Source organism: Sturnira hondurensis, unplaced genomic scaffold (assembly GCF_014824575.4).
Source record: "Sturnira hondurensis isolate 20B ecotype Veracruz unplaced genomic scaffold, ASM1482457v3 Scaffold0021354, whole genome shotgun sequence".
In the NCBI taxonomy this organism is placed as follows: Eukaryota; Metazoa; Chordata; class Mammalia; order Chiroptera; family Phyllostomidae; genus Sturnira; species Sturnira hondurensis.
In genome coordinates, this window is record NW_028093985.1 from 1,340,097 (window position 1) to 1,364,853 (window position 24,757).

Genomic DNA, 24,757 nt, shown 5'->3' on the forward strand with positions numbered 1-24,757 from the left:
AAGGTCTAGGTTTTATAATCTCAGCTTTTGGAACATTGCTCAGTTGTTCCTGTTGGTTTTTGTTCATTGTGTCTTCTCTCCTCATGTGCCTGGTGGCTGTATGAATGTATATAAAATATCCATGTAGAATACAGTATCAGGATTTGAAAAGAGATGGGTTGCAGTCCCTTTGAAGGTTTGCCTATTTATTGTTCATCCTTACCCTTGGAGTTTCAACTTTAAAGGGCATGGAATTTCCCATGCTTCTAAAAACCTTTGGCAGGCCTGAATCTATGATTCTGTCTCCCTTACCCTGAGAGGCTGTGAAAAGCTATGCTCCACTTCTCAGTCTTAGCTGCCTCTTCTCCATGCCCCCAAGGGAAAAGCTGCCCTACATAGCTGACTCACTTCTCTGGACATTCTCTGGGATCTTGGCCTACTGATTCTTAACTGCCTCTTTAGTTCTCAGATGCCTTTTAGTCACACACCCCTCTCCCCCCACTGTTTTTCTAGTTTTCCTCATTGGGAGGTTTTTCTGTCAGGTCACTATTACTGGAAATTGAATCCCTTTTTTTCTTGCCATTAAAAAACTTATCCATTGAGGTATTAATATTCCCATATTAACTTTGTAGATCCAATACTACTTTTGTAATGTAGTATACTAAAAAGACGAAAAAATTTAAAGGAGCAGAAAAAGGTCACAATGCCAGCAATTGAGTGGGTATCCTCTTAATGGTTTCTTTTTGTTAGAGAGTGGATTATAGATATGGGGGAGTAGAATTTGGAGATAAACCTGGTTTAGCTTGGTTTATAACTCCAGTTTTGGAGATAATCTGAGTTTGAGGTGATTAAGGAATCTAAGTAGAGTTGTGCTTGAGGCATTTAGATATTAGACAAACCAAGAGCCGTGTGGAGATCTGGATTTGGATATTAAAAGTAGTAAGTTTGTTGAACTTATCAAAGTAAATGGAAGGGCATTGGTGGTTGTGAACTGTTATACTGGTAAGGGTTGTGCAGATTGAGAAACGACAAGGTAGTGAAGGAGCGGTAAGATAGAACTTAAGTTTTATAGTAGGAAGAAGGCCAGGATAGCCTCATCTTTTATATGTTATGTGTTTACAGGAAAATTTTTTTATCCCATACTTAACGACTTTGGTTGATATTTCTTTTAAAGCCTGAAATCCTATAAGGTAAATAGTAGTTATATAAGAAACAGCATTTTAGTGTGAAATGTTTATTATTATTTTAGATATAATCACAAAATACATTAAGCCCTGAAGTTCAGGAATTCAGACTTGCTAATAATTTATATTTAGTATTATACAAAAGACTCTTACCAATCTCTTGTTCTATTAATTAAATGTGTGTAATAATGAAATCACAATGCTGAAGAATAATTAAGCTATATGGTATATACTAAGTGTTAAAAATAAATGACTTTTCACTGAATCAGTTTATAGAGAGAGCAAGCATACAAGAAGTAGCACTCTTGTTTTCTGTTTAAGTAATTTTTGGTACTAAAGATAAAAAGAGCGGTGACTTCATTTAAGTTTTTTGGTGATGTAAATTATTTTAGTTCTATACCAGACTAGTTCTTTAAGTAGATGTGCACAAAAAACATCTAAAGATAGGCCAGAAATTCATGAGCAATATACCTACTTTAATGTGTAATTGGAGTTATCTTTTTGTTTCTACAGTTTTTCTTGTATTTTCATAACTTTCCTATGTGTTTGGTTATTAAACAAGAGATACTATAACAAGGAAATTTTATTTAACAGAGCTACAATAGAAGAGGCGTACTCCAGGTCAATGACAAAACTAGCAAAATCTGCGAGCAATTATTCACAACTTGGGTGAGTTCATTTCTTTGGGTGAACTTTTTTTTTTCAGTGTTAATTTAGGCAAAGTTGTTCAGAATATTAGGTTTTATTGAGGGTATAATAATTCATAAATGTAAAATATGTAATAATGTACTTATGTATCTGTGACTATGTTTTTGGTTGAAAATGTAATTCAACTTGCTGAATCACTTAATGCAGTCAGAACATGTGAAGCTTATTTTTTCCCCTTTATTAAATAGCATAGTCATTCAGTAGTGTAATTTGGAGATTATAAATATGTGTAATGCATGCTATTCTAATTTTCTGTAGGTTAATTTCAATACTGCTGAACAATGATCTTTAAAAACTCAAAATATTGAAATGTTAAAATGCATTTAAAATGCCTCATGATTTTTATAGACTATCATTAAATCTTTAAAGAGTTTGTGTTGAAGAAATGTACTCTTTGGAAAATAAATACTAATAAGAATATATTTAAAGTGAGATTTGCTTGTAGCCATAACAACTCTGGGAAGGATAATTACATAATTTGAACCGTAACAACTATGGAAGGAATACTTAATCTGATTTAATTATCTAAAATTTGAGGGAGAGGTTCTATTTTAGCTCAGGTGTGAAAATAATTTGTCTAACACATAAAGGTTTTTAAAGTGATATTTAGTAAAAGATTCATTTTCTTACGGGTTTCTGATAAATCCCCTGCAATTTTGTGAAATTTTGTGTATGTGTTATAACTCATTTCTAATAAAGAGGGTCTATACCAGCTATCAGATCGCCATGGTTTTTTGATTCAAAAACTGTTTAAGAATGACTTTATGAAAGTATTCTCTAGTGTCGCTGAGTGAGTTTAAATAAAAGTCTCTCTGCTTTACGATGAGATAAAAAGGAATTGGACTCTCAGTTCATTTGCAGAGTAGTGACACTGTCCGTTGTGTAAGTGCTGACAGCCACAGCTAACAGAACCTTTTGTGACCACGTACACTGGCTGGGAAGGATGGGCAGCTATCGGCTTTTTCTGATGAGGAGATCAGGGACTGGTAGTTAGTTAGTTCTTGTTTCTTTTCTCTCAGTCCTCCTCCAGTTCTTTCCCTTCTACTCTCTCGGTATAACTTCATTATTATTTTTTTCATTTCTTGCCTCGCTTTTCTGGTGCCCTTCTATTTCTGGGCCCTCTATTTAAACATATCTCTTCTAAAACATAATTTCTTCTTTATTAACCACAGTGGAAGGCTCAGAAAGTAACTACAAAAAAAGATTTTATTTATTTATTTTTAGAGAGAGGGGAAAGAGGGAGAAAGAGAGGGAGAAAAACATCTACATGTGAGGGAAAACATCAATCAGTTGCCCCTCACAAGGCCAGCAACCCATGCATGTGCCCTGACCAGGGATCCAACCAGCGACCTTCTTTGCTTTGCCAGGTGATGCCCAACCAACCAAGCCACACCAATCAGCGCTGGCCATGGTGTATTATAGGAAATTCTAACCCATTTTTAATCACCAAATGGGAGATAGAAAAAACACAAATTGACTTTAGCTGTGTTTCCTGATAGTAAAGTTACTGAAAGCATTTCTGTCTTTGGAATGTGTGCTTTTCATAAATAATAGGTGATGTTTTATTATTGTGTGTTAATGTCATCTCAAGAGCACAACGATTTTAAATATTAATGGTTTTTGTTTACTGCTGCATATTTAGGCAAGAATTTGAATTTTATCTTTATGTATTTGGTTGCATTTAAATATATTTTGAATTTGTCTGTTTTCTTAATAAACATGTATTTATTATACATACATGTGTATTACTTGACTATAAAAAAGTTGTGTGTATTAAACTTTTGTAAGTGAAATGATATTTGAAATTCTTTAAACCTATCTTTAAAGAAATTTTATGTTGAACCGCTTTTCACTGTAAAGAATCCTTTGGTGTAAAGTAAAGGGACACTCCTGTCTTATCTGCCTTATGAAGTCTAGACTATCATGTATCAGGTTTACATGAAGTGAGATACAAGTCTGTACATCACTTAGTGCTATAGCAAGTGGATACATTTTAGGTGTCCTTTTTCTTTCAAAAGTTTCCATCTAACTGTGTGCCAGATTTAGTGCTGATGAGAGATTTCAAAGTGTGAAGTGAGATCTAATCAGGACAGTCCTAAGTATTTTTAAAATCCTCTTTATATTTACTGTTGCTTAAAATGAGCATTGTTAGCTTTACCTACTGGGTAGGAAATGGAATAATTGGCATAGAGTACATATTAGTCTAAGTGATTTCTCTGTCCTTCTGATTTAAAGATTATTGCTGCTATTTGTTTTGTTTTCTGTTAGAAGTTTTGTCACGTAACAAAGCAAGTGCTGTTGAACATATTTTAGGAAGTATCTGAGGAAAGCATTGGATAAAATTATTCTTAGATTGTTCTCTATTGACCAGATTAGTTTATATTAATCATTGGCATCCTTTACTATCTGAAACTATTACAGTATAGCAAGTAATTCTTGGAAGTAGTTGAACCTGCAGAAAATAATAAATTCTCAATATTGAGAAAAGGTGGTAGGAAAGTATGTCATGCATCCTATTCCGTGTAGCAGAAAGGGGATGCTCTTAGCGTTTGTCGAAGTACTCAGTTAGATAAAATTATAATGCCTCCAAAGGTTTTAGATAACAGTTTTAAAATTAAAACTTTTATTATTGATGAAGCGTTTTGAATGAAGACAGTGATTAGAAATGCTTCTGATACAAGTCTGAATAGCCAAATCAACTCAGAAAATAATATAATTTAAGTGAAGGCCATGGCCAGAGGTGTGATAAGTAGTTAGCCTATTTCTGTATGTCTGAGGTCCAGAAATATTTTATTTCATTATTATCCAGGGATTTAAGAAGTAAGGTCAGTCTATTAGTCATTTAATTTTTAATATATTTTAATTTCATCTTTTGCCTATTTAAAGTGGCTGAATATATTAATTCCACTGGTTCTATTTTGGAGCCTTAAACTTTTTTATAAGTAAATTGTTTTCATGTTTTCTTTCCCTTAGAACATTTGCACCAGTGTGGGATGTGTTCAAAACATCTACAGAGAAATTAGCTAATTGTCATTTGGATCTTGTTAGAAAATTACAAGAATTAATTAAGGAAGTTCAGAAGTATGGAGAAGAACAAGTAAAGTCACATAAAAAGGTATCACTTTTTGTTAAAAGATTGATTGGTCAAATATTGAGTGTCTTATAGTTTGATTGTTTTTGATGAATCATTTCACATGAAACAGACGAAAGAAGAAGTTGCAGGAACTCTGGAAGCTGTTCAAACCATTCAGAGCATAACTCAGGCCCTCCAGAAATCCAAGGAAAATTACAATGCCAAGTGTGTAGAACAAGAACGTTTGAAAAAGGAAGGAGCTACACAAAGAGAAATAGAAAAGGTAATTATAATAAAATATTCCTCTATGGTTTCAAAGCACTGTTGAATACGAGTGCATTAATCTTCACTCACGGATGATCTCATGTTGAGATTACACTGTACCTCTGAGTGTTAGTGACCTACCTGAGTGAAACAGAAGTAGGTTTGTAAAATATGTTGTATATGGTAAGTAAATTAGCATATACGTAAAGAGGAATGATTTCTTTTTTCAACGACACATTACAGGACATATTTATAATATAATTGAGATACTGCTTGGAATAAGATTTAACAATGAGGTAAAACATTTTTGAAGAAAGACTTTGGTGTATTTACAAAGGTATAGATAGTTGAAGATAAGCTTTAAATATAGGTTGTGGTCAATTTATTGCTGACTTTGGGCACATTTCTGTAGTACTGTGGTAAACCACAACCCTTTCCCCACTTGCATTTTAATTGAAAGTAGGTTTTTCCCCCCTTTCAAAACAGCTTAACCATTCATTTGTTTGATGTGGTATAGTTTCTCTTAGGAATGAGCTGTAGGGAGTGATAATTTTGAAAACTTTGTAAAGCATTTGAAATATCCAATAAAAAAATAAAAACCAAATTGTAACCATATTACATTGATCATAATCATGAAAGTGTTCGTGCATGAGCAGAAACAAAAAGAGAACATAGAAAAATCGAAACAGTTGATGGAATTCAGTGTAATATAGTTCCTTTAATTTTGGTGCAATAAATAAAAATTGGGAGGGGGAGAGAAATGATGCGTCATAAGTTCGCAGTTTAAAAACACCTCCCATTCTAGACATAGCAATTATGAATGAAATATAAGAAGGAAAAACAACAGATAACGAGGTCCAAAAAAGAATGCTACCTTTGTAAACCAGAAATAGAACAGAAACCTGAAGTGGCATGTAGAGGTTGATTGTACAGACTTGTAGGACTCAAAGTCCTAAGTTAGGCAGTGGATTTTGGCTTTTGTGTGGTAAAGTGGACTGCATATTCCATACTTAAGATATTAGCAAGGACAAGCAATTACTGGGAAGATACCAAGAAATAGGCTGGACAGCTGGAAAATAAACTTGATCTGAAACTAGTGCTGAGTTGGAAGACACAACAGGTAAAGCTCTTGACACAATACCCCTTTTAAATTGCAATTGAGGTTCAACAGCTTTTGGCAAGGCTTACAGGAGGAAGTGAAAAAATGGCAGAATTTATCCACAGGGTGGGTGTTCCCTCCTTGAGTGCAGCCCTGATGCATATGTTACAGTGACAGACTTATACTGCAGGACTATGCACATGAATTCTATAAAACCAAAGCAAACTGTATGGAAATACAGGAAAGGGAGTATCACATGGGATCAGTACAAAAGGATATTGAATCATATAAAAGTGGGTCTGGACTAAACAACAGAAGAACTGAACTATTTTTAAAAGAATATGAGCACCTTTGAAACTCAGATCTTGTAGTAGAAGAGGCAATAAGCATTGCTATGGCAACAAAAGAAAATAAGAGTTTACCGAGAGGAATGTTGAAATCGATTCAGAGCAAAGTGAACACTGGCCAATGGTTTTCCTTCTGTGAACAGCCTGATCCCATGAGTCAACTTTAGGAAGAGGTTAGACTCACTAATCCTGGGTGGGGTGATGTCTGTTCCATCCTATTGCTGCAATATACTTTCCATTGATGGGACAGGTCTAGGAACTATTGACAAGTACCACTTTCAGGCCCAGATCTGGAAAGGAGGAGAAGCGGACTGTTTTTGATAATTAGCCTGAACAGCAGGATTATTTGAAGACTGATAGTGATGGACTCTTTGACACTGTCAGGTTGAGCTGAAGCCACAGTTTTTCTGTATTTTTTCTAACACATACTTCATCTGTTTTAAGTTTTAAGAACAAAACACTAAGGGGAAAAAAAAAAGATAATCAAAAGGAGCCCTGCTCACTGTATAAAGCTAAAGGTAGAGAAGGAAATAGGTTCTTGGGTTGCTGATTAGGGCTAAAGCTTTATTAGAAGTTGGGGTTTGAGGGATATAATTCTGAATGTGAATCAGTCAAGCCAAGGAACCAGTTCATGAGTATTTTGGTTATATCCCCAATATTTTTCAGGGTAAGTAATTAAACACTACTTTTGTAAGACTGATGCTAAACTAGGGCCTTAGGGGACTGGCAGGAGATAACCTGAAAACTGCTAAATCAGAACGGGTAAGCATAAGGAGTAGAGCCTAACACAATTCTAGGAGGTACCATTTACATTGTATTCTGTGGAGTTGTCCAGCAGTACTGATGGGGGTGGGGTGGGGAGAAACTTCCCATTTGAAATGAGGAAATAGCCAAAATTCTAGAGCATAGCTAAGAAATCTAATACTAAGACACCAATAAACTTAACAGTTGGAATGAGAACTCAGTCCAGATAAAATTTAAATTTATAAAACAGTTGAACAAGAACATTTGTGTTGAGGTTCAAAGAGATAAGTCAGTATAAACCTACATTAAAGAACATTAAGACTTCCAGTCAAGATGGAGGCATAGGTAGACACACTTTGCTTCCTTGTACAACTATGGAAAGAATTACAATAAGATCTCAAAAACAAATAACACTCAGAACCATCAGAAAACTGAAATGTATAGAAGCCAGACAACCAAGGATTTAAAGAAGACACATCCATCCAGACAGATAGGAGGGGTAGAGTTGTGGAGACAGGGTGGCGGAAGTGGCGAAGGTGGGCCCCATATTCATGTGTGGCAGATAAAAACCAGGAGGGATACCTTGGGAGTGAGCCATCCCAGCCTCAGGCCAGACTGCACAGCCCAGGGTTGGAGCACTGGGAAGACAAACCTCCATTACCTCTGGCTGTAAAAACCAGTGGCGTTTGGGGTGGCAGAAGAAACTGCTGCATTTTTGCCAGTTAAAGGGCCTGCATAGTCTTACAGTGTACACAAACCCAGAGCAACAGCTGTAAGGGCACCAATCACACATGGGAGGTGGGTGACATGACCAGAAGCAGGTGGAATGCCAGGCAGGCCTCCAGAAGCTAGGCAGCAGTATTGTCCCCTCTTTGAACCCCCTAACCTCACATACAGAGCCACAAAGAGGTGAAGTGGGTTGTTCAGCCCTGCCAATTATCTGAGGCTCTGCCCTGCACAATTTACAAGTGCCTTTTCTATATAGGCCACACTACTAAGATGGAATCAAAGCAGCTGTTATCTAATACACAGAAACAAACACAGGGAGGCCACCAAATTAAGGAGGCAAAGAAACATGGCCCAAGTGAAAGAATGGATCAGAACTCCAGAAAAGAGCTAAATGAAGTAGATATAAGTGATCTGTCAGTTGTGGAGTTCAAAACACTGGTTATAAGGATGCTCAAGGAACTTAGTGAGGATCTCAACAGCATAAATAAGATCCAGTCAGAAACGAAGGATTTACTAACTGAAACAAAGAACAATTTACAGGGAAACAACAGTAGAGTGGATGATGCTGAAAATCAAATCAATGATTTGGAACATACAACAACAACAACAAAAAACCCCACCAATCAGAACAAGAAGAAAAAATAATCCAAAAAAGTGAAGATAGTGTAAGCATCCTGTGGGACAACTTCAGTAGGTCAGCATTCACATCATAGGGGTACCAGAACAAGAGAAAGAGCAAGGTATTAGAAATCTATGTGAAAAAGTAATGAAAGAAAACTTCCCTAATTTGGTGAAGGAAATAGACATTTAGGTCCAAGAAGCACAGAGTCCCAAACAAGGTGGATGCAAGGAGGCCCATGCCAAGAGACATCAAGAATTAAAATAATAGAGATTAAAGATAAAGAGAAAGCCTTAAAAGCAGCAAGAGAAAGGCAGTTAGTTACCTGGAGGGGAGTTCCCATAACACTGTCAGCTGACTTCTCAAAAGAAACTTTGCAGGCCAGAAGGGACTGGCAAGAAATACTCAAAAGTCATGAAAAGCAGGGACCTACAGCCAACATTGCTCTACTCAGCAAAGCTACCATTTATAATCAAAAAGCAGATGAAGAGCTTCCCAGACAAGAAAAGACTGAAAGAGTTTACTATCACCAAACCATTATTATATGATATGTTAAGGGGACTTATTCAAGAAAAAGATCAAAACTATGAACAGTAAAATGGCAATAAATACATACCTATCAACAATTGAATCTAAAAAACAAACGAAGCAAACAAGAAGAACAGAGACAGAATAATGGATATGGAGAGCATTTTTATGGTTGCCAGATTAGCGGGGGTTGTAAGGGAATGGGTGAAGAGGTGAGAGGATTAAGAAGTACACATAGGTAGTTACAGAATAGCTAGGGGATGGAAGGTACAGCATAGGAAATGGAGTAGCCAGAGAACTTAATGCATGACCCATGGACATGAACAGTGATGAGGGACTGCCAAAGCAGCGGGGCAGTGCTGAGTGGAGCGGGGCAAAGGGGAAAAAATCGGGACAACTGTAATAGCATAATCAATAAAACACAATTTTAAAATATGTAGATTTTTCCAGTACAATTACCTTCTAAATCTCCCTCTACTTCTTTCATATAACCTTAGTTTTCTTTAAGGGTTTTTATCATTTAAAACACCTCATGAGTCAACAAAAATTTTTTAATTTTATTTTTCTACTAGCAAGTATTACTTTTGTCAGTTTTCCAAGATGCTTAAGTTGGTATGTAATTTCCTTAATACTCTGGAATGTTTTTACCTTGGAAGAGTGACCGCTGATATAAAGAATGTAAGTTAGAACTTAAAAAGGGTAACTTTTTCTTCATGCTTCCAAATAAGATAAAAATAAAATTTGCAGTTTTCTGTTACCAAAAAGTATGTTCCAAAAGACTTACCTGTTTACAGTTCTGTTTTAAATCTGGCTCTTATCCTCTGAGATGAAGACAGTAATTTCACAGTCAGAAATAGTGAACAAGTCAGGTTGTATGCTGAGTAGAATGGCTAGACCAAGATGATGATGAGAATGTTGTGGGGGGAAAAGTTATAAAATATGTTGGTTTAAATTTTTTAAATTAATTTCTTCTTGGCCTTTTTGCTAAGATCAAGTGTAAAATTTTAAAATTAGTATTTCTACTTCTCTTGATTCAGTAAAGATTTGAATATCAAAACTAGTTTGAATTCTAGAGACTGAGTAAAGGAAGAGGGAATGATGCTTCAGGGACTTCCTCCCATCGCTTCAAGGCCTATAATTTTAATGATCATGAATAATGTTGTGAAATAATTACTTTATATTCTAGAGCAGGGATGTCAAACTTATTTTCACTGGGGTCACATCAGCCTCACAGTTGCCTTCAAAGGGCTGAATATAATTTTAACTCCTTAACAGTTAAGGAATAGTTACATTTATACAGTCCTAAAATTATTTTGGCCCTTTGAAAGCAACCATGAGGTTGATGTGGCCCCTAGGGAAAATGAGTTTGATGCCCCTGCTCTAGAGAGAAATTATAGGTGTTCTAAAAGGAGAATGTTCCTCCAGGCAGTCCTCTTTTGTTTACTTATTTTTATTATTTTTTTAAACTTTAAAAAAATTTTAAAAGATTTTATTTATTTATCTTTAGAGGGGAAGAGAAGGAGAGAGGGAGAGAAATAACTGTGTGGTTGCCTCTCATGCATCCCCTGCTGGAACCTGGCCCACAACCGAGGCATGTGCCCTGACTGGGAATCGAACCACAATCCTTTGGTTCTCAGGCCGTGCTCAATCCGCTGAGCTACACCAGCCAGGGCAATCGTCTTTTATTTCTATTAGATTATAAATTCCTTTGAATCAGAAACGATCATTGTACTGTCCACAACACAACAAATATGTTTACTTGGAAAAAATCATAGCAAAATATTTGAATTTTTTCTGTTTATAAGTATAATAAAAATTAAGTTTGTTTTATATATAGGTTGTAGACTAGATTCTTGCTTTTTCTCAATAGTTTATTCAAATATTTTTCTGATTGATTGTTGATTTTGAAGTGGTCATTTGTGTGCAATAGTGAATAATGTTTCACTTCTGTGTGTCTGTCATGTTATGTGCTAGATGTTAATCAAGGTTATTGAAAGCTAAGTACATATCATCTTCTCATTTTTGAGAACCTTTCTTTTGGGGGAGTCAAGACATTGAATAGTGCAGAACAAGTGGTTAGAAAGAGGTTTTAATGTAGGTTAAAAGGGGAGATACCTTATTTTGTACAGATGTAAAAACAAAACTTGTGAAAAGAAAATAGGAAAGATCCCGTGAAATAAGTTACTTTAAAAGTATTGACACAGTCATTATAGTTGTATTTTGGTGGGATTTTCCATTTTCATGAGTTTCTTTCAAATTGCAGTATCTCTATGAATGGTCACAGCTCATGTCTTTATCAATAGCTGGCACACAAATTATTAGGCAGGCACTTAATAGACAGCAAAGAAAAAGAGTAGGTGTTAGTTTGAGGAACAAGAAAAGAAGAAACTACCAGTGGTGGACTGTATCATTTTGCTAGGTTGCGTTATTAAAAATCATTCCATGGATTGTAGGTTGTACAGCCTGAAAATTTTAGGTAGCTGGAAGAAGAAACCAAAGTCTTTTGGCATTAAAAAAAAAAAATCCAAAAGGAAACCTTGTAAACCATGTCATTAAAATTGTTTTTAAGCCCTGGCTGGTGTAGCTCAGTGGATTGAGCAAGGGCCTGTGAAGCAAAGGGTCACCGGTTCGATTCCCAGTCAGGGCACATGCCTGGGTTGCAGGCCAGGTCCCCAGTGGGGGACCCATGAGAGGCAACCACACATTGATGTTTCTCTCCCTCTCTTTCTCCTTCCTATCCCCTCTCTCTAAAAATAAATAAAATATTTTAAAAAATAAAATTGTTTTTAAATTAAATTCTAGTAAACCCGGCTATCTGGGTTTCCTATGAAGGTACGTAGTAAACTTTAAATATTTATCTGATTTAATTGTTATGTGTTTGAACAGGGCCAGGATGTTAGAGGAAGGTATAGTAACAGTAGTATAAAATAATGTCAAATGGCCAGATATTGGGGAAAAAGTAAAAGGAAAAAATTTTAGGAGCAGACTAGAAAGTTATTATAGCCACTTACTTTAGGGCTAGAGAGCTCTGTAAAACTCTTAGATATAGTAACAGCAAAATGATATATTTTCCTGATTATATTCATTTTAGAAACCATAATAATAGCAGATACCCTTTATTTTGTCAGTTAAACTATATGCTGGACCCTGCCCCAAGCATTTTACCTAAAGTGCATTTAATTACCACCAAAGCTCTAAAACATAGGTGGTGGTGTTCCCATTTTAGGAATACAGAACTATGTAAAGTGCAAGGACAAAGCCAAATTAAATCCTGTGTCTTTGGTCTCCAAAACCAGTTTGTTTTTTTAAAATATTTTTTAAGATTTTATTTATTTATTTTTAGAGGGGAAAGGAAGGAAAGAGAAAGATCAATGTACGGTTGCCTCTTGTGAGTCCCCTGCCGGCAACTGGCCTGCAACCCAGGCATGTGCCCTGACTGGGAATCGAACCGCGATTGTGTGGTTCGCAGGCCCGCGCTCAATCCACTGAGCTACACCAGCCAGGGCAAAACCAGTTTTCTTTATACTACATGATAAAGCAGCATTATGTATGCTTTATTGAAGAAGGCAGGAAAGCATAGAACATATATATTTAATATACTATATGCACTTATATTTTAGAATGAGTATAGTTACCTTTTTAGAGAGTAGGAGTCTGTGCATTCTTGCAGATCACAAACTTCCAGGTAAACCCAGCTTTCTAATTCTTACTCTGAAGGTAGAAATAATTATATATTGGTTCTGATTGGCTTTACACAAATTCCGTGTTTTCCAGCTTTACTTAATCCTTCGTGGCTCTTAGCAGTATTTTTACTCATCTAGTTATTACCTGTTGCATCCTCCACAATCATGCTTTGAAACTTTTTTCATTCTCCAGAAGCTCCCAACCATATCCTGTTCTTTTTTACTCGTAGCAGACCCATCTTTTACTTCGTCAAGAAAACAAAGATCTTTGTAATCTTGAAATCCTATAGTTTTAAAAAAATCTTCTTTAAACTCTTACTTCAACATCACTCCCTCTTCAAATTCGTTGTCCAGATTGATCAGTCCTCTGAGAATAGTCTGGTTTCTTGTTAGCCAATTTATAAGTTATACCCAGTCTTTCCTTTCCTGAATGTCTGTCTTCCACAGAATATCTTTACTTCTGTGTTTTTGTAACTTTCTACCTATTTCTTGGTGTTCATGTAGAAGTTAATTGTCTTTTATGAAGTCATTGAGGAAAAGATTTCTACATAGTTCATCTTCATTTTCTTCACTGCTTGGTATTTAATATGCTAAGTTTTTATTGAATAAGTAACTTTGAACTACAACTGTAATAATGCAGTAACAATTTTTAAGAAATAGAAATCTTGAAAAAATGGGTTGTGATTAAAATGAAATTTATAGATTTGCTGGATGATAATGGAAACAGACATCAAGGAAAACTGATATTTTCAACTTTTGAGCTAGCTTTATAGTTATTAATTAGACTTTGAGTGGAACCACATGTGTGTCGCTGAGGGAGGAGAACTTACACATGTAGAAAGTAGTGTCAGGCCTATTTTGATGGTGTCACATTTTTGTTCATTGAAATTTTAGTTATACTGTATCATAATCTGGTTATGTGATCTTAGTTTGGGTTATAGAATGAGGAGAGAATTTAACTTTCCAAAACACATTTTATTGGGTCAGCATCTAATTTCTGCTTTATTGTGTGACTATAACAAAAAATATTACTAAGGAGGACTTGAAAAAAAGATACTAAAATTACTTTGTCATATTGATTTCAGTGTAGTCCACATCTTTTAAATGCATTAAATTGTTATTATTAACTTACATCAAGAAAGAAGAAAGGTCATTTTGTAGTTCAAAATATTTTTGTTTTGTTACAGGCAGCTGTTAAATCTAAGAAAGCTACAGATACCTATAAACTGTATGTGGAAAAATATGCATTAGCAAAAGCTGATTTTGAACAGAAAATGACAGAAACAGCTCAGGTTGGTATTTTTAAGGCTTTAAATCTACAAAAGGATATTTATGTTTACTAGTTAAATATAAATTTTGTTATAATTTTAAACATTTTTAAATGTTAAAAATGTACAATCTCCATGTTTTTTATTATCTCTAGTTTTATTTTTATTTTTTAAATATATTTTATCGATTATGCCATTACAGTTGTCCTATTTCCTCCCTTCATTTTCCTCCATCCTACACACCTCTCCCCCCACCCGTTCCCCCCTTTAGTTTGTGTCCATGTGTCACAAGTTCTTTAGATTCTGTATTTCCCATACTATTCTTGCCCTCCCCCGTTCAGTGTTTTAATAATGCTATTTTAAAAATACATATTTCGTTTTGGAGATGAGGACCAAGTCGCAATATTTATAAATGGATCATTCAGATAGAAGAGGCTGTTTAAAGAGAATCAGGGAAAATGAGGACATTGGCAAATGTTAAGGTGAAAACTCGAAATGACTCAATGTTGAGGATACAACAGTTAACAAGATAGTCAAAACACACTACCTTAATAGAATTTCCATTTTAGTGAGAGAAGTCAGTAACAATAAAAAAATGTCCGTCTTCCATAAGCTTGGGATAATTATATTGGATTTGATGTTCTTAGAGCCTTTAATTAAGGGCCTAAGTTTAAGGTGGATGTGTTTTATGAATCATTCCTAAAACTTTACCTCCACCCTCTTGATTTTTTGTTTTTGTTTTTTTACTCGGAGAACCTTTTCATTATCTAACATACCATGAATTTTATTGTATTAGTCATGATAGGTTGGATATGCTGAAGTGACAAAGAACCCTTCATCTCTGAGTGGCTTTCAGTAGCAAGGGTTTATTTGTTAATGCTACTTGTCCATCATGGGTCAGCTGCATTGGCTTCACTCTGGTACTGGGGCCGGTGGAGGCACCTCTTTTTAGAACATTATTCTTAATTATTATGTCTGAGGGGGCTAGAAACATGGTGAAACACACTGGTTCTTTTACCCATTTTTTTAAATCCTCATCTGAGGACATTTGTATTGATTTTAAAGAGAAGGGGAGAAAAAGAGAGAGAGAGGAAGAGAAACATTGATGCAAGAAACATTGTTTGGTTGCCCTTCGTATACATCCCTACCAGGGACTGAACACACAATCTAGGTGTGTGCTCTGACTGGGAATTGAACCTGCAACCTTTCGATATATGGGATGATGCTCCAGCCAGCTGAGGCACACCAGCTAGTTATTACCCATATTTTTCATTATCTGACCATGTAAGTGGTCAGTTCCAGGAAATGTAACATTCCAGGAAAGCAAGGATTGATTTGTTTACTGCTATTTTCTCAGCACTTAAAACAGGTCTCAGTACTTGGTAGGTACTAGTAAGTGTGAAAGAAGAAGTTATGAATCTGACCGTTTGGACTCTAAAGAGCCTTCTCCCTGGGAGTGGTAAAGGATCTCACAAACCAAAAGGCATGCATGCTTGTATACAAGCATGCATACATAGATCCATCTTTACTAACCATGTTGTGGGCACTGTGCCAGATGCTGGGTGTATACTGTGTCTGTGCAAATAAAACAAATATCTCCCTGCTCTAGGAGTATAGAGGAGGGAGGCAAATATTAAATGCATACCTAAATATAAAGTTATAAATTATTATAGATTGCAAGGGAAAAGAATAGGCTTTCATGAGTTCTAGAATACTTGGAGTGACCTAATTTAGATTAGGGAGTTAGGAAAGGCATTTTTGGAGAAGTGACATTTAAAAGTGAGGCTTAAAGAATGAGTCAGAGATTCATTCCAGGGCCAGAGTATTCCAGGCATTGGGGACCATAGGTATGAAGACCCAGAGATGTAAAAGAGCTGTCACATTAAATAAAGTAAAAAAAGTTTAGTAACACTAAGTAAGAAGAGATGATGGTAAAGCATGAGGTTAAAGAAAAAGATAGGCAAGGACCAACTTTGAAGTAAGAGTTTGGGTTTTCTTCTAAGAGTAGTTTAAAGATCCTGGAAGATAGTATGCAAGCATATGACATGACGTGGTCTGCATTTTACGAGATGATTCTGGTAGTTTTGTGAAGAATAGGTTATACTGAGGCCAAAGAGGAGTCAAGAGTCCATTTTGCAATGCAGTTAGTAGAGAGATAAAAAGGATGAGGGCCAGTGTGGCGGCCTTGGAGAAGGAGAGAAGTGAATGCATTTGGAAATGGCAGGAGTGGAGTAGATGGAAGAATTTTAGAGAGACCAAGAGCTCTTCTAGGTTCTAGCTTTTAAGTCTGTATGGATAGAGATGACTGGGAAAGACTAGATGAAGAACTATTCGTGTGAGGGGTCAGATTGGGACCAGATGTTCAGTTTTGAATAGCCTGTACTGAAGTGGAGACGAGTGGGAAGTTTTGGAGGATCTAAGTAGGCTGGACTGACATAATATTCACATTCCCTTTCCCACAGTTCTGGATTCCCAAAACTCCAAAAACCAAAAGATTTTTTCTGTAACTCATTTTGCAGCAACACTTGACTTAAACTAATGTGAGACTATTTATAGTCTTTATTTATATTACTTAGACTAAATACATGTTTTCCTTTAGAAATATTGTTTTGGATAAATAGATACCACTGCAGATCCTGCTGGTAGTATTATGAAATATATGGTAATAACACCATATTGCCTTCCTTTAAAAATCCAAAATATTGCATTCCAAAACACCTGGCCCCAAAGGTTTTGAATAAAATATTGTAGGTCAGTATAACTTAGGGGCTTGCCAGCGCACAAAGCCACCAGAATGACATCACCTTTGGACAGAGTGTGGGGAAGAAAGCCACAAGAATCTGAGAGATTCCCCACTGCTGGGTTAGTAGAAGAGATGCTGAAACCTAAGTAGGAGAAGCCAGAGAAAGAAGAAAACTGGGAAATACAATGACATGGCAGCTGGGAAATGATAATATTTCAAGAAAGGTTTATACTTAGTTGTGTTAAATTGAGGCTCCAATCCTAGTGAGATAAAAAGGTAAGATCATTGTAGACTTCAGCAAGTGCCCTTTTGTTTTTTAAATCATTACAACACTCTTTTATAAGGCAGTTGTTGACTTGTTAATTTTGCATCAAAATGACTAGTTTCTATTAATGAAAATATTTTCCTTTCCATTATTTATTTTGGAGAAACAGGAATTAGAATTTGCTAGACTTGGGGTTTTTGTTTATATTTATAAAAGTATTCTTCAAGAATTTTAAGCATTCATTTTTTCCTCCTTTTATCTTTCTCTTCTGCTTCCTCATGACATTTGTTTTCTAAATTGGTGTTTTGTTTATCCTGCCATATCCAAGATGGGAACATTAATTTATTTGATGAGATGTATAATTAACCATATTGCTTTTAAATAAAGATGATGGTATCTGTGCTAATGTGTTTGGTTCTCTCTCTCTCAGTCCCCATCTCCTTCCCCCACACACGTACCCTCGCAGAACAGATTAACTATTGTTTGTTAATAGACGGCAGTCTTTAACTTGTGTTGTTTAGAAGTGAAAAGAATTATTCTACATCTCCACTTTTGTTTCAAGCTAAGCAGGTTGACCTAACCCCAGTGGGAAGGGACCTGTCAGTCTAATGAGAATCAAATTTGGGTGGCAGGACCTGTATTTGCTAGGGGGGAAGGAGATTGAGTCCCTGGGATGAAAGGGGGTTAGAAAGTATTTGTAGTATTTGTGATTTATTTTTTTCATTTGTGGTTAACAATAAGCATGATTAGAATTGTGACTTGTCTTTGTGTTTATGCTTTTTATCACGATCAGTTAAAGACACTTGAAAAACTTCAGACAATATGGAGATTTTGTTTAAATAGTTTGATGGCTAGGAGACTGAGAATTGTTTAAGCAAGGATTTAGGACTATAGTGCTTTTATATATATCTTTGATGGCATAAAGAATTGTACTTTTTATATACTTATGTAAACTGTGTACAAACAGTGAATTTGAAATAGCAAGGAGGAAAAATCTAATTTGTTCAGGAAAGTTTTTTTTATATATATTCAAACATTTAAAAGTATATTCCCATTGTAGAATTGCTTTACTAACTTTGAGGAACTGTGATATTTAGCAGTGTCTCCTCATCAAAAGCAACTCAGCACAATTTTAGAATTGCATCTGAATCATGTGTTGAGTTTGTGTGTGGCTTCATACTGAAGATTTTTCTAAATAATTAGGGATCTGCCTTATTCACTGTGGCTGTTTCAAAAGAGAATGAGAAGGCCAGCACGGTTTTCTTGGAATTAGGAGTCAGCCATATGTGATTAGTGGCATTTTGACCAAGCATTCCTAGATTTAAGTCTACCCGTCTGCAAGGCAATATTTTGTTCATTAAGTTACATAAATTTAAGTTGAGGGTGACTTCTTATAATATGAACATAAAACAGAATCATGCTTTTGTTGAATATTCCTGAGTTCTTAAGACTAATTCAGGATCTTGCATTGTTGGTATTCTCACAAATTTGGTCAAAATTCATCAAGACAAGAACTCTATTTTAACTCTGGTATTCCTCATGAATAAAGTTGATTAAAGTGTTTGGGTTATTGTAGCATTATTGCCAAAATTGTAATTGCACCATTATTTTTCTTTGTAAAGTTCAGGGTCTTAACACAAGTATGGACATGATCATTTGGCTTAGTGATTTTTTGATTGTGGAACTCAGTGCTGAAGAAAACTGGACATTAAATATGGGGTGAGGGAATTTAATTTGATAAACTAGCCAGAGAAAAATAACAAGACATTTAGGCCTACTTCTTAGAACTGATTTAATTTGGGGGATGGGGAGGGTAAACAGGCTTGTGCAATAGAAATGACAGACGTGTTTTGTTTGAAAATGGCTACCCTGGGTCTGTGGCTCAGTGGGTTGAGCACTGACCTATGAACCAAAAGGTCGCTGGTTCGATCCCCAGTCAGCAGACATGCCTGGGTGTGGGACGGTTCCCCAGCAGAGAGTGCACAAGAGGCAACCATACAGTGATGTTTCCGTCCCTCTCTCCCTTTCCCTCTGTCTAAAAACAAATAAATAAAATCTGAAAGAAAAAAAAGAAAGAAAATGGCTAGTTCAGCATTTCCCAAATCCTGTTTTGAGGAATATTGTTCTGTGAGATATTAATAGATATTCATAGACAAAGAAAAACAAAAAGGGTTGTTTGGTCAGAGAATTTTGGACAACACTGGGTTAAACACAGTAAAACAAGTTCTGTTATTTTAGTAATTTTCAGAATTTTTAACATTTATTGTGAGGCCAAGTCTAGCAGTGGCTTTCTTACTGGGTAATAAATAGCAGAATAACCCGGGAATTTTTTCCAACTTTCTCGCCTCTTTCCACACCCGCCGCGCCCCCCCCCCCCCTCATTGTAGTGGAAGATCTGTTTTGTAGTTTAAAAACATTCCCCAGGTGATCTTTATGCATCCCCACCTTCAGATGAAAACTGCTCAGTGAGTTTGCAGGCTTCCCGAATTTAGTTGACCACAGGGTATCTCTTTTGAAGACCACGTATTAACATTTCAAGGATTAGAAAGACATTCTCAGAATCTGTGGTCTAGATTTTAAAGTTCAGAAGTAAACTGCAGTTTTGCTCTGGTGACTAATTGATTTTCAGTTTTTGAAACACTTTTCTACCTTGGCTTTTATGACACTCTTATCTTCTGAGTCTCTATTTTCTCACCATGATTATAGGTTTTAATTTGCATTATCTTCAAACTCTGAAAAAGTTGATGTTTGCCTGAGAAATGGCATGACAAAAAATTAACTTTTCTCCATGCTGTATTTCAGTATGTTTACTAAATTCATTTGTCTAGAAGCATTGCTAAAATCATGTAATAATGAGCAGCGGGCTAAATTTGGTCAGCTGTATTGAGATAACTTCTAAAAGGTCTTTTGATTTCAGCATATATGTATATATGTGTAGATACATATTTTATGTATGTAACTTTATATTTGCTACTCAGAAATTTCAAGACATTGAAGAAACTCATCTCATTCACATAAAGGAAATTATAGGATCTTTGTCAAATGCTATAAAGGAAATTCATTTGCAAATAGGCCAGGTAAGTTTTTATTTCTGTTGAACTGATTCTTCAAAATTTTATGTTCATTTATGACTCTTTAAGAACCCAAAACTCATAACATGCTACTGAAATATTTCAGATAAAAAATACATATTTAAATATATTAAATATAAAATAAACTGGATTTTTGACCGGCCACCAAGGATGATAATTCAAATTAATTTTTTAATTAACTGTTTAGTCCTCTTTACATTAAAATTATGAAGTTACCAATTTTAAAATATTTAATTTTTAAAGTTTTACTGTTTTAAAAATTAGAACAGCATCTTCAGTAAGTTACAGAACTTGTACTTAGACTTGTATATTTTCCAAAAATATAAGTGTTTAATCATAATTTGTGATTCATTGAAATATAGTAGAGAAAGATGAAGTTTGTTATTTTTTTATTAAAGATCTAAAGGAGTTTCAGTTGCCTGTGTAATTTTTATTTATCATAAGAATTATATTCTAAGAAGAGGCTAGCAAGAAGTATTCAAAGTGATAAAAAAAAGAACAAGAAGAAGAATTATGTTCTAAAACATTATAGGAAGAGAACATGAAACTGCATTTACTTTTAAGGTTGTGCAGCCATATCTTAAGGAGTTCACATAAATAGTGGTTGGTACCCACAGATCTACTAACACTGTAGGTTAAGTAATGGAGCATGTTAAATACATGAAAATTCTCAAAGGCTCTGGGTCAGAAAATACATATTTTGGTGTTAACGAATTTTAATTGCTTTGTGGAAATTTTGTCTTATATACAGTAAGTATTTATGGAAAAAAAAGACTTTATCTTTATCTCATATTAATAGGTCCATGAAGAATTTATAAATAACATGGCTAATACTACAGTTGAAAGCTTGATACAAAAATTTGCTGAGTCAAAAGGCACTGGGAAGGAAAGACCTGGTAAGATGATAAACTCTGCAAGAAAATGTATTCACATTTCCCATTCAGCAACTAAATGTTTTTGCCTTTGAATTCCAAAACTGCAAAATGGAACTTAGGAGATACCTAAAAATTTGTTTAAAATCTCAGGTATCATTTACTTTGTGTCTGATGATATTTAAGATTTTTTTAACCTTTAGTGGTTAATAATTCAGTGCTACTTAAAAATCGTTATTATAACCTTGACTAAATGAATGTATTGCAGTTTATATTTTTGAAGGTAAGTTAGCAACAGAAGGCCATTTTTAATGAGAAAAATAGCAGGAGAGAATATTGAGTGCCCAGAGCATTGAGGCCAATGAAGAATGTTTCTTAAAATTTAATACCTTTGAAGAACAATAAAATAATTTAAAAAAACAGAATAAACTGTATCCATTGCTCAAAAAATTAATACCTTTTTTTGTTTCTCATTCACATAGTATTCAACAAAGATATGTATATATTTATAGTGTAAAATGTTTATATTTAAAACTAGCCAGCTGGACTCAGTGTAGATGATCCCAGTTTTGTTGGCAACATCCAGAGCACCATAGTCTGGAGCCAGTCAAACACAGGCCTTCTCCCCATCAGGCCTGATCGGGTGTTGACCTTGGCCACATCAGTGTCACAGAGCTTCTTCACAGCCTGTTTGACCTGGTGCTGGCCGACCTTGACATCCACAGTGAACACACCCATATTGTGGCATTCTGTAGTTTTCATGGCTGATTGGATAGTTAGGGGGCTTGATGATAGTATAGTGGTCAGGCTTATTTTTCCTGGGGGAGTTCTTCTGAGGATATTTAGGCTGCCTTTGGAGCCACAGTGTCCTAGGTCTCCCGAAGGTGGGTGACATGCAGATCTTCTTTCTGAGGCCATGGATGCCTTTAACACTGTTTTTTTTTTTTTTTGCCTTGGCTTCAGCTTTGGGGGCCAAGGGCTTCTTGGCTTTGGGCGCCATCTTCATGAAAAGGTATTCAACAAATATATTAATTGAAAACTAAACAGTATTCCTGACACTGTTTTTAGACACTGGGGATACACCAGTGAACAAATGCATACAGGAATCCCGGTTCCTATTTTATGAACAAATGTTTACTGGTATTCTTATTTTAATAAGCATGTTATGATATGTCAGATGTAGTAAGTAACTCATTTCCTTCCCCTGCTCATCATACTTACAGTATTGCAGATTTCTATTCATTAGTTACTCTACCATGTTCTTGCAAGATAATTTGTTTCACAGGTAAAAACAATTCAGACCAATAAAGAAGTTAAAGTATGGTTTGGAATTCAGGAAAATAAGTGTTTTGTGGAGAAGTCTGGGAACCATTTTTCTTCAGTGCAGTTCACAGAACTAGAACTTCAAACTAAATCATCTTGGCTTTTCTTCTTCCTACTCATTACGTTTCAAATCTCAGTGATTCAATTATGTTAGTAGTTTTTTCCTTCAGACCTTTCCATGCTGTCTCTACCAGCCTGATTAGTTGCAGCAGCTGGTGTCTGAGTACCAGCATAGCAGACTATTTTACATGTTATAGCACATTCATGTTTTGACTATACATGAATGTGCTATAACATGAACTCATAATTGTACTACTCATAAATCTTTGACTTTTCATTGTGGACAGAATGAAATTTAAACTCCGGACTTGGATTCAAAGCCTTTCAGGATCAGGCTTTGAGTAGTCTTTAGTTTTATTTTCCACCGTTCCTTTTACAAATACCCTTCAATGCAGCCAGCCTGTATTGTTTATTGTTTCCTATACAAGCCCCTCCGTGTCTCTTGGTACCTTAGTTGCCCTCATGTCCTTACTCCAGAAAATGTTACATGCTGCACCTTCCCTACCCCGTGTCTTCCCATTTATTTGTCTAATGGGTACATTCTTTAAGAGTCAGGTCAGGTGTTATTTCTGCCTCAAAAGTGCCAGAGAACTTTGAAAGTACTTTTTTGGGGCATTCTTGCTATCTACCTTAAATTTTAATAATTGTGTACTTGTAAATGAAAGTTTTATATTTGAGTCATCTGTTTATGTGTAAACAGTACATTTTTGTTGGCTGTGCGAACAAATGGGCATATAATAGTGAGGTTAGCAGTTTAAGGGGGTTGGAGTGGGTGGATTTGCTCTGTGAAAAGTCTTGGTGAGGGAATAGTAAATTATGCTTAAAGTCTAGTGAGCACTTAACTCTGTGCCGTGCGAACTTGGTAGGCAAACTTTGATCTTCGGCAACTCTTTGAAGGTAGGTACTGTTGTTCCCATTTTTCAGATGAGGGAAATGTGGAGAGGTTAAATGATTTGCCGAAACTAGTACATGGCAGAGCTGGGGGTGTGTCAGGATTCTTGACTCCAAGGGTGATGATTTGGAGCAATTAGAATAGAACTGAGTAAAGTTTACATATATAGAGAGAATTGGATGTTGAGATACATAACCACAAAGTAGTGAGAAGCCCTAAAATTCCTTCAAAAGAGGTTAAATTATAAATGAAGACCAGTTAAGAAAAGTAAAACAATTGGGGGACAAATTGAATTTTACATAGAGCATTTAGAAGTGTTCATAAATAAAAGCAAAGGTGTATTGCCTGGTTAAAAATGCCTTAGATGGAAGTCTGAACCAGATTGGTAGACTGTCAGTATCTTGTTTGCAACATGATATTGTAGTCTTATGAAATGTTACAGGAAACCAGGCAGATATATACAAGGGATCTCCATGTATTTTTATGAACAACTCTGTGTGAATCTACAATTCAGTAAAAATTTCAGTGTTCTTATTTGTGACACAGCACAATACTTAGCCTTGTAGTTTGTAGTCCACTCTTTACTAGCATTGAGACCTTCAAGCCCTAATGCCTTCATCTCTAAAGTGGGGGTAATAATAATACCTACCTCAGTGGGTTGTGATGTTTACATGAGATAATGTTACATTTATTGAGTACTTAATGTTACTTTCAAAAATTAATATAGTCTTAATAGGTAGATAATAATGCATATTGTTTCTTTATAAATTTAAATATACTGGCCTCAAGATATACTGATAGATGTAGAAAATTTCTGTAGCTAAGTTGTGAGAGAGACTCCAAGAATGGTCGTGGCATGGGCTTTCCTAGAATCACTAGACCCAGAATTAGGTGACTGTTTCAGTGTGTCTGTCGACACTTACTGACTTTCATAAAAAGTGGTCCTAGAACTAACAAAAAAGGGGGGGTTGTGGAGTTGAGTGAAAGGATAAATACTACTTCTCAATTGACTTATTGTGGGTGACCAGTTATAGCTCTTTCACATAGGTCTGTGTGGAAAAAGTCCAGCCATTGTTAAAATTGCAAGAATGGTTTGCACAACATCGACATAACCTTGTAGCCAAAGAGAGCAAACTGGAATGTGCATGAGTGAACAATGATGACTTCACTGTACTAGTCAGTGGGGGTGGTAGGTCCTCTTGAGTGAGCATATGTACTGTGTGGCCTTCACATTAAAAATGACTGAGCGAGCAGAGCACTGACTGTATCAATTTTTGCATTAAGC

General features: G+C 35.5%; 1 protein-coding gene and 1 pseudogene across 5 annotated transcripts in view; both read left to right on the plus strand.

Annotated features, from left to right (window-relative positions):
• The window catches only part of FCHO2 (FCH and mu domain containing endocytic adaptor 2), a 116,971-nt gene that overhangs the window by 32,574 nt on the left and 59,640 nt on the right, over positions 1 to 24,757 (plus strand). For all 5 annotated transcript variants that reach the window (XM_037032450.1, XM_037032451.1, XM_037032452.1 and 2 more), the window contains 6 exons: positions 1,758 to 1,832; positions 4,845 to 4,986; positions 5,075 to 5,227; positions 14,145 to 14,249; positions 20,212 to 20,310; positions 21,125 to 21,221. In XM_037032450.1, the coding sequence (XP_036888345.1) occupies positions 1,758 to 1,832; positions 4,845 to 4,986; positions 5,075 to 5,227; positions 14,145 to 14,249; positions 20,212 to 20,310; positions 21,125 to 21,221 (671 nt within the window). The remainder of the gene's footprint in view (positions 1 to 1,757; positions 1,833 to 4,844; positions 4,987 to 5,074; positions 5,228 to 14,144; positions 14,250 to 20,211; positions 20,311 to 21,124; positions 21,222 to 24,757) is intronic.
• LOC118977314 (Golgi SNAP receptor complex member 1-like) lies at positions 5,380 to 7,479 on the plus strand (annotated as a pseudogene).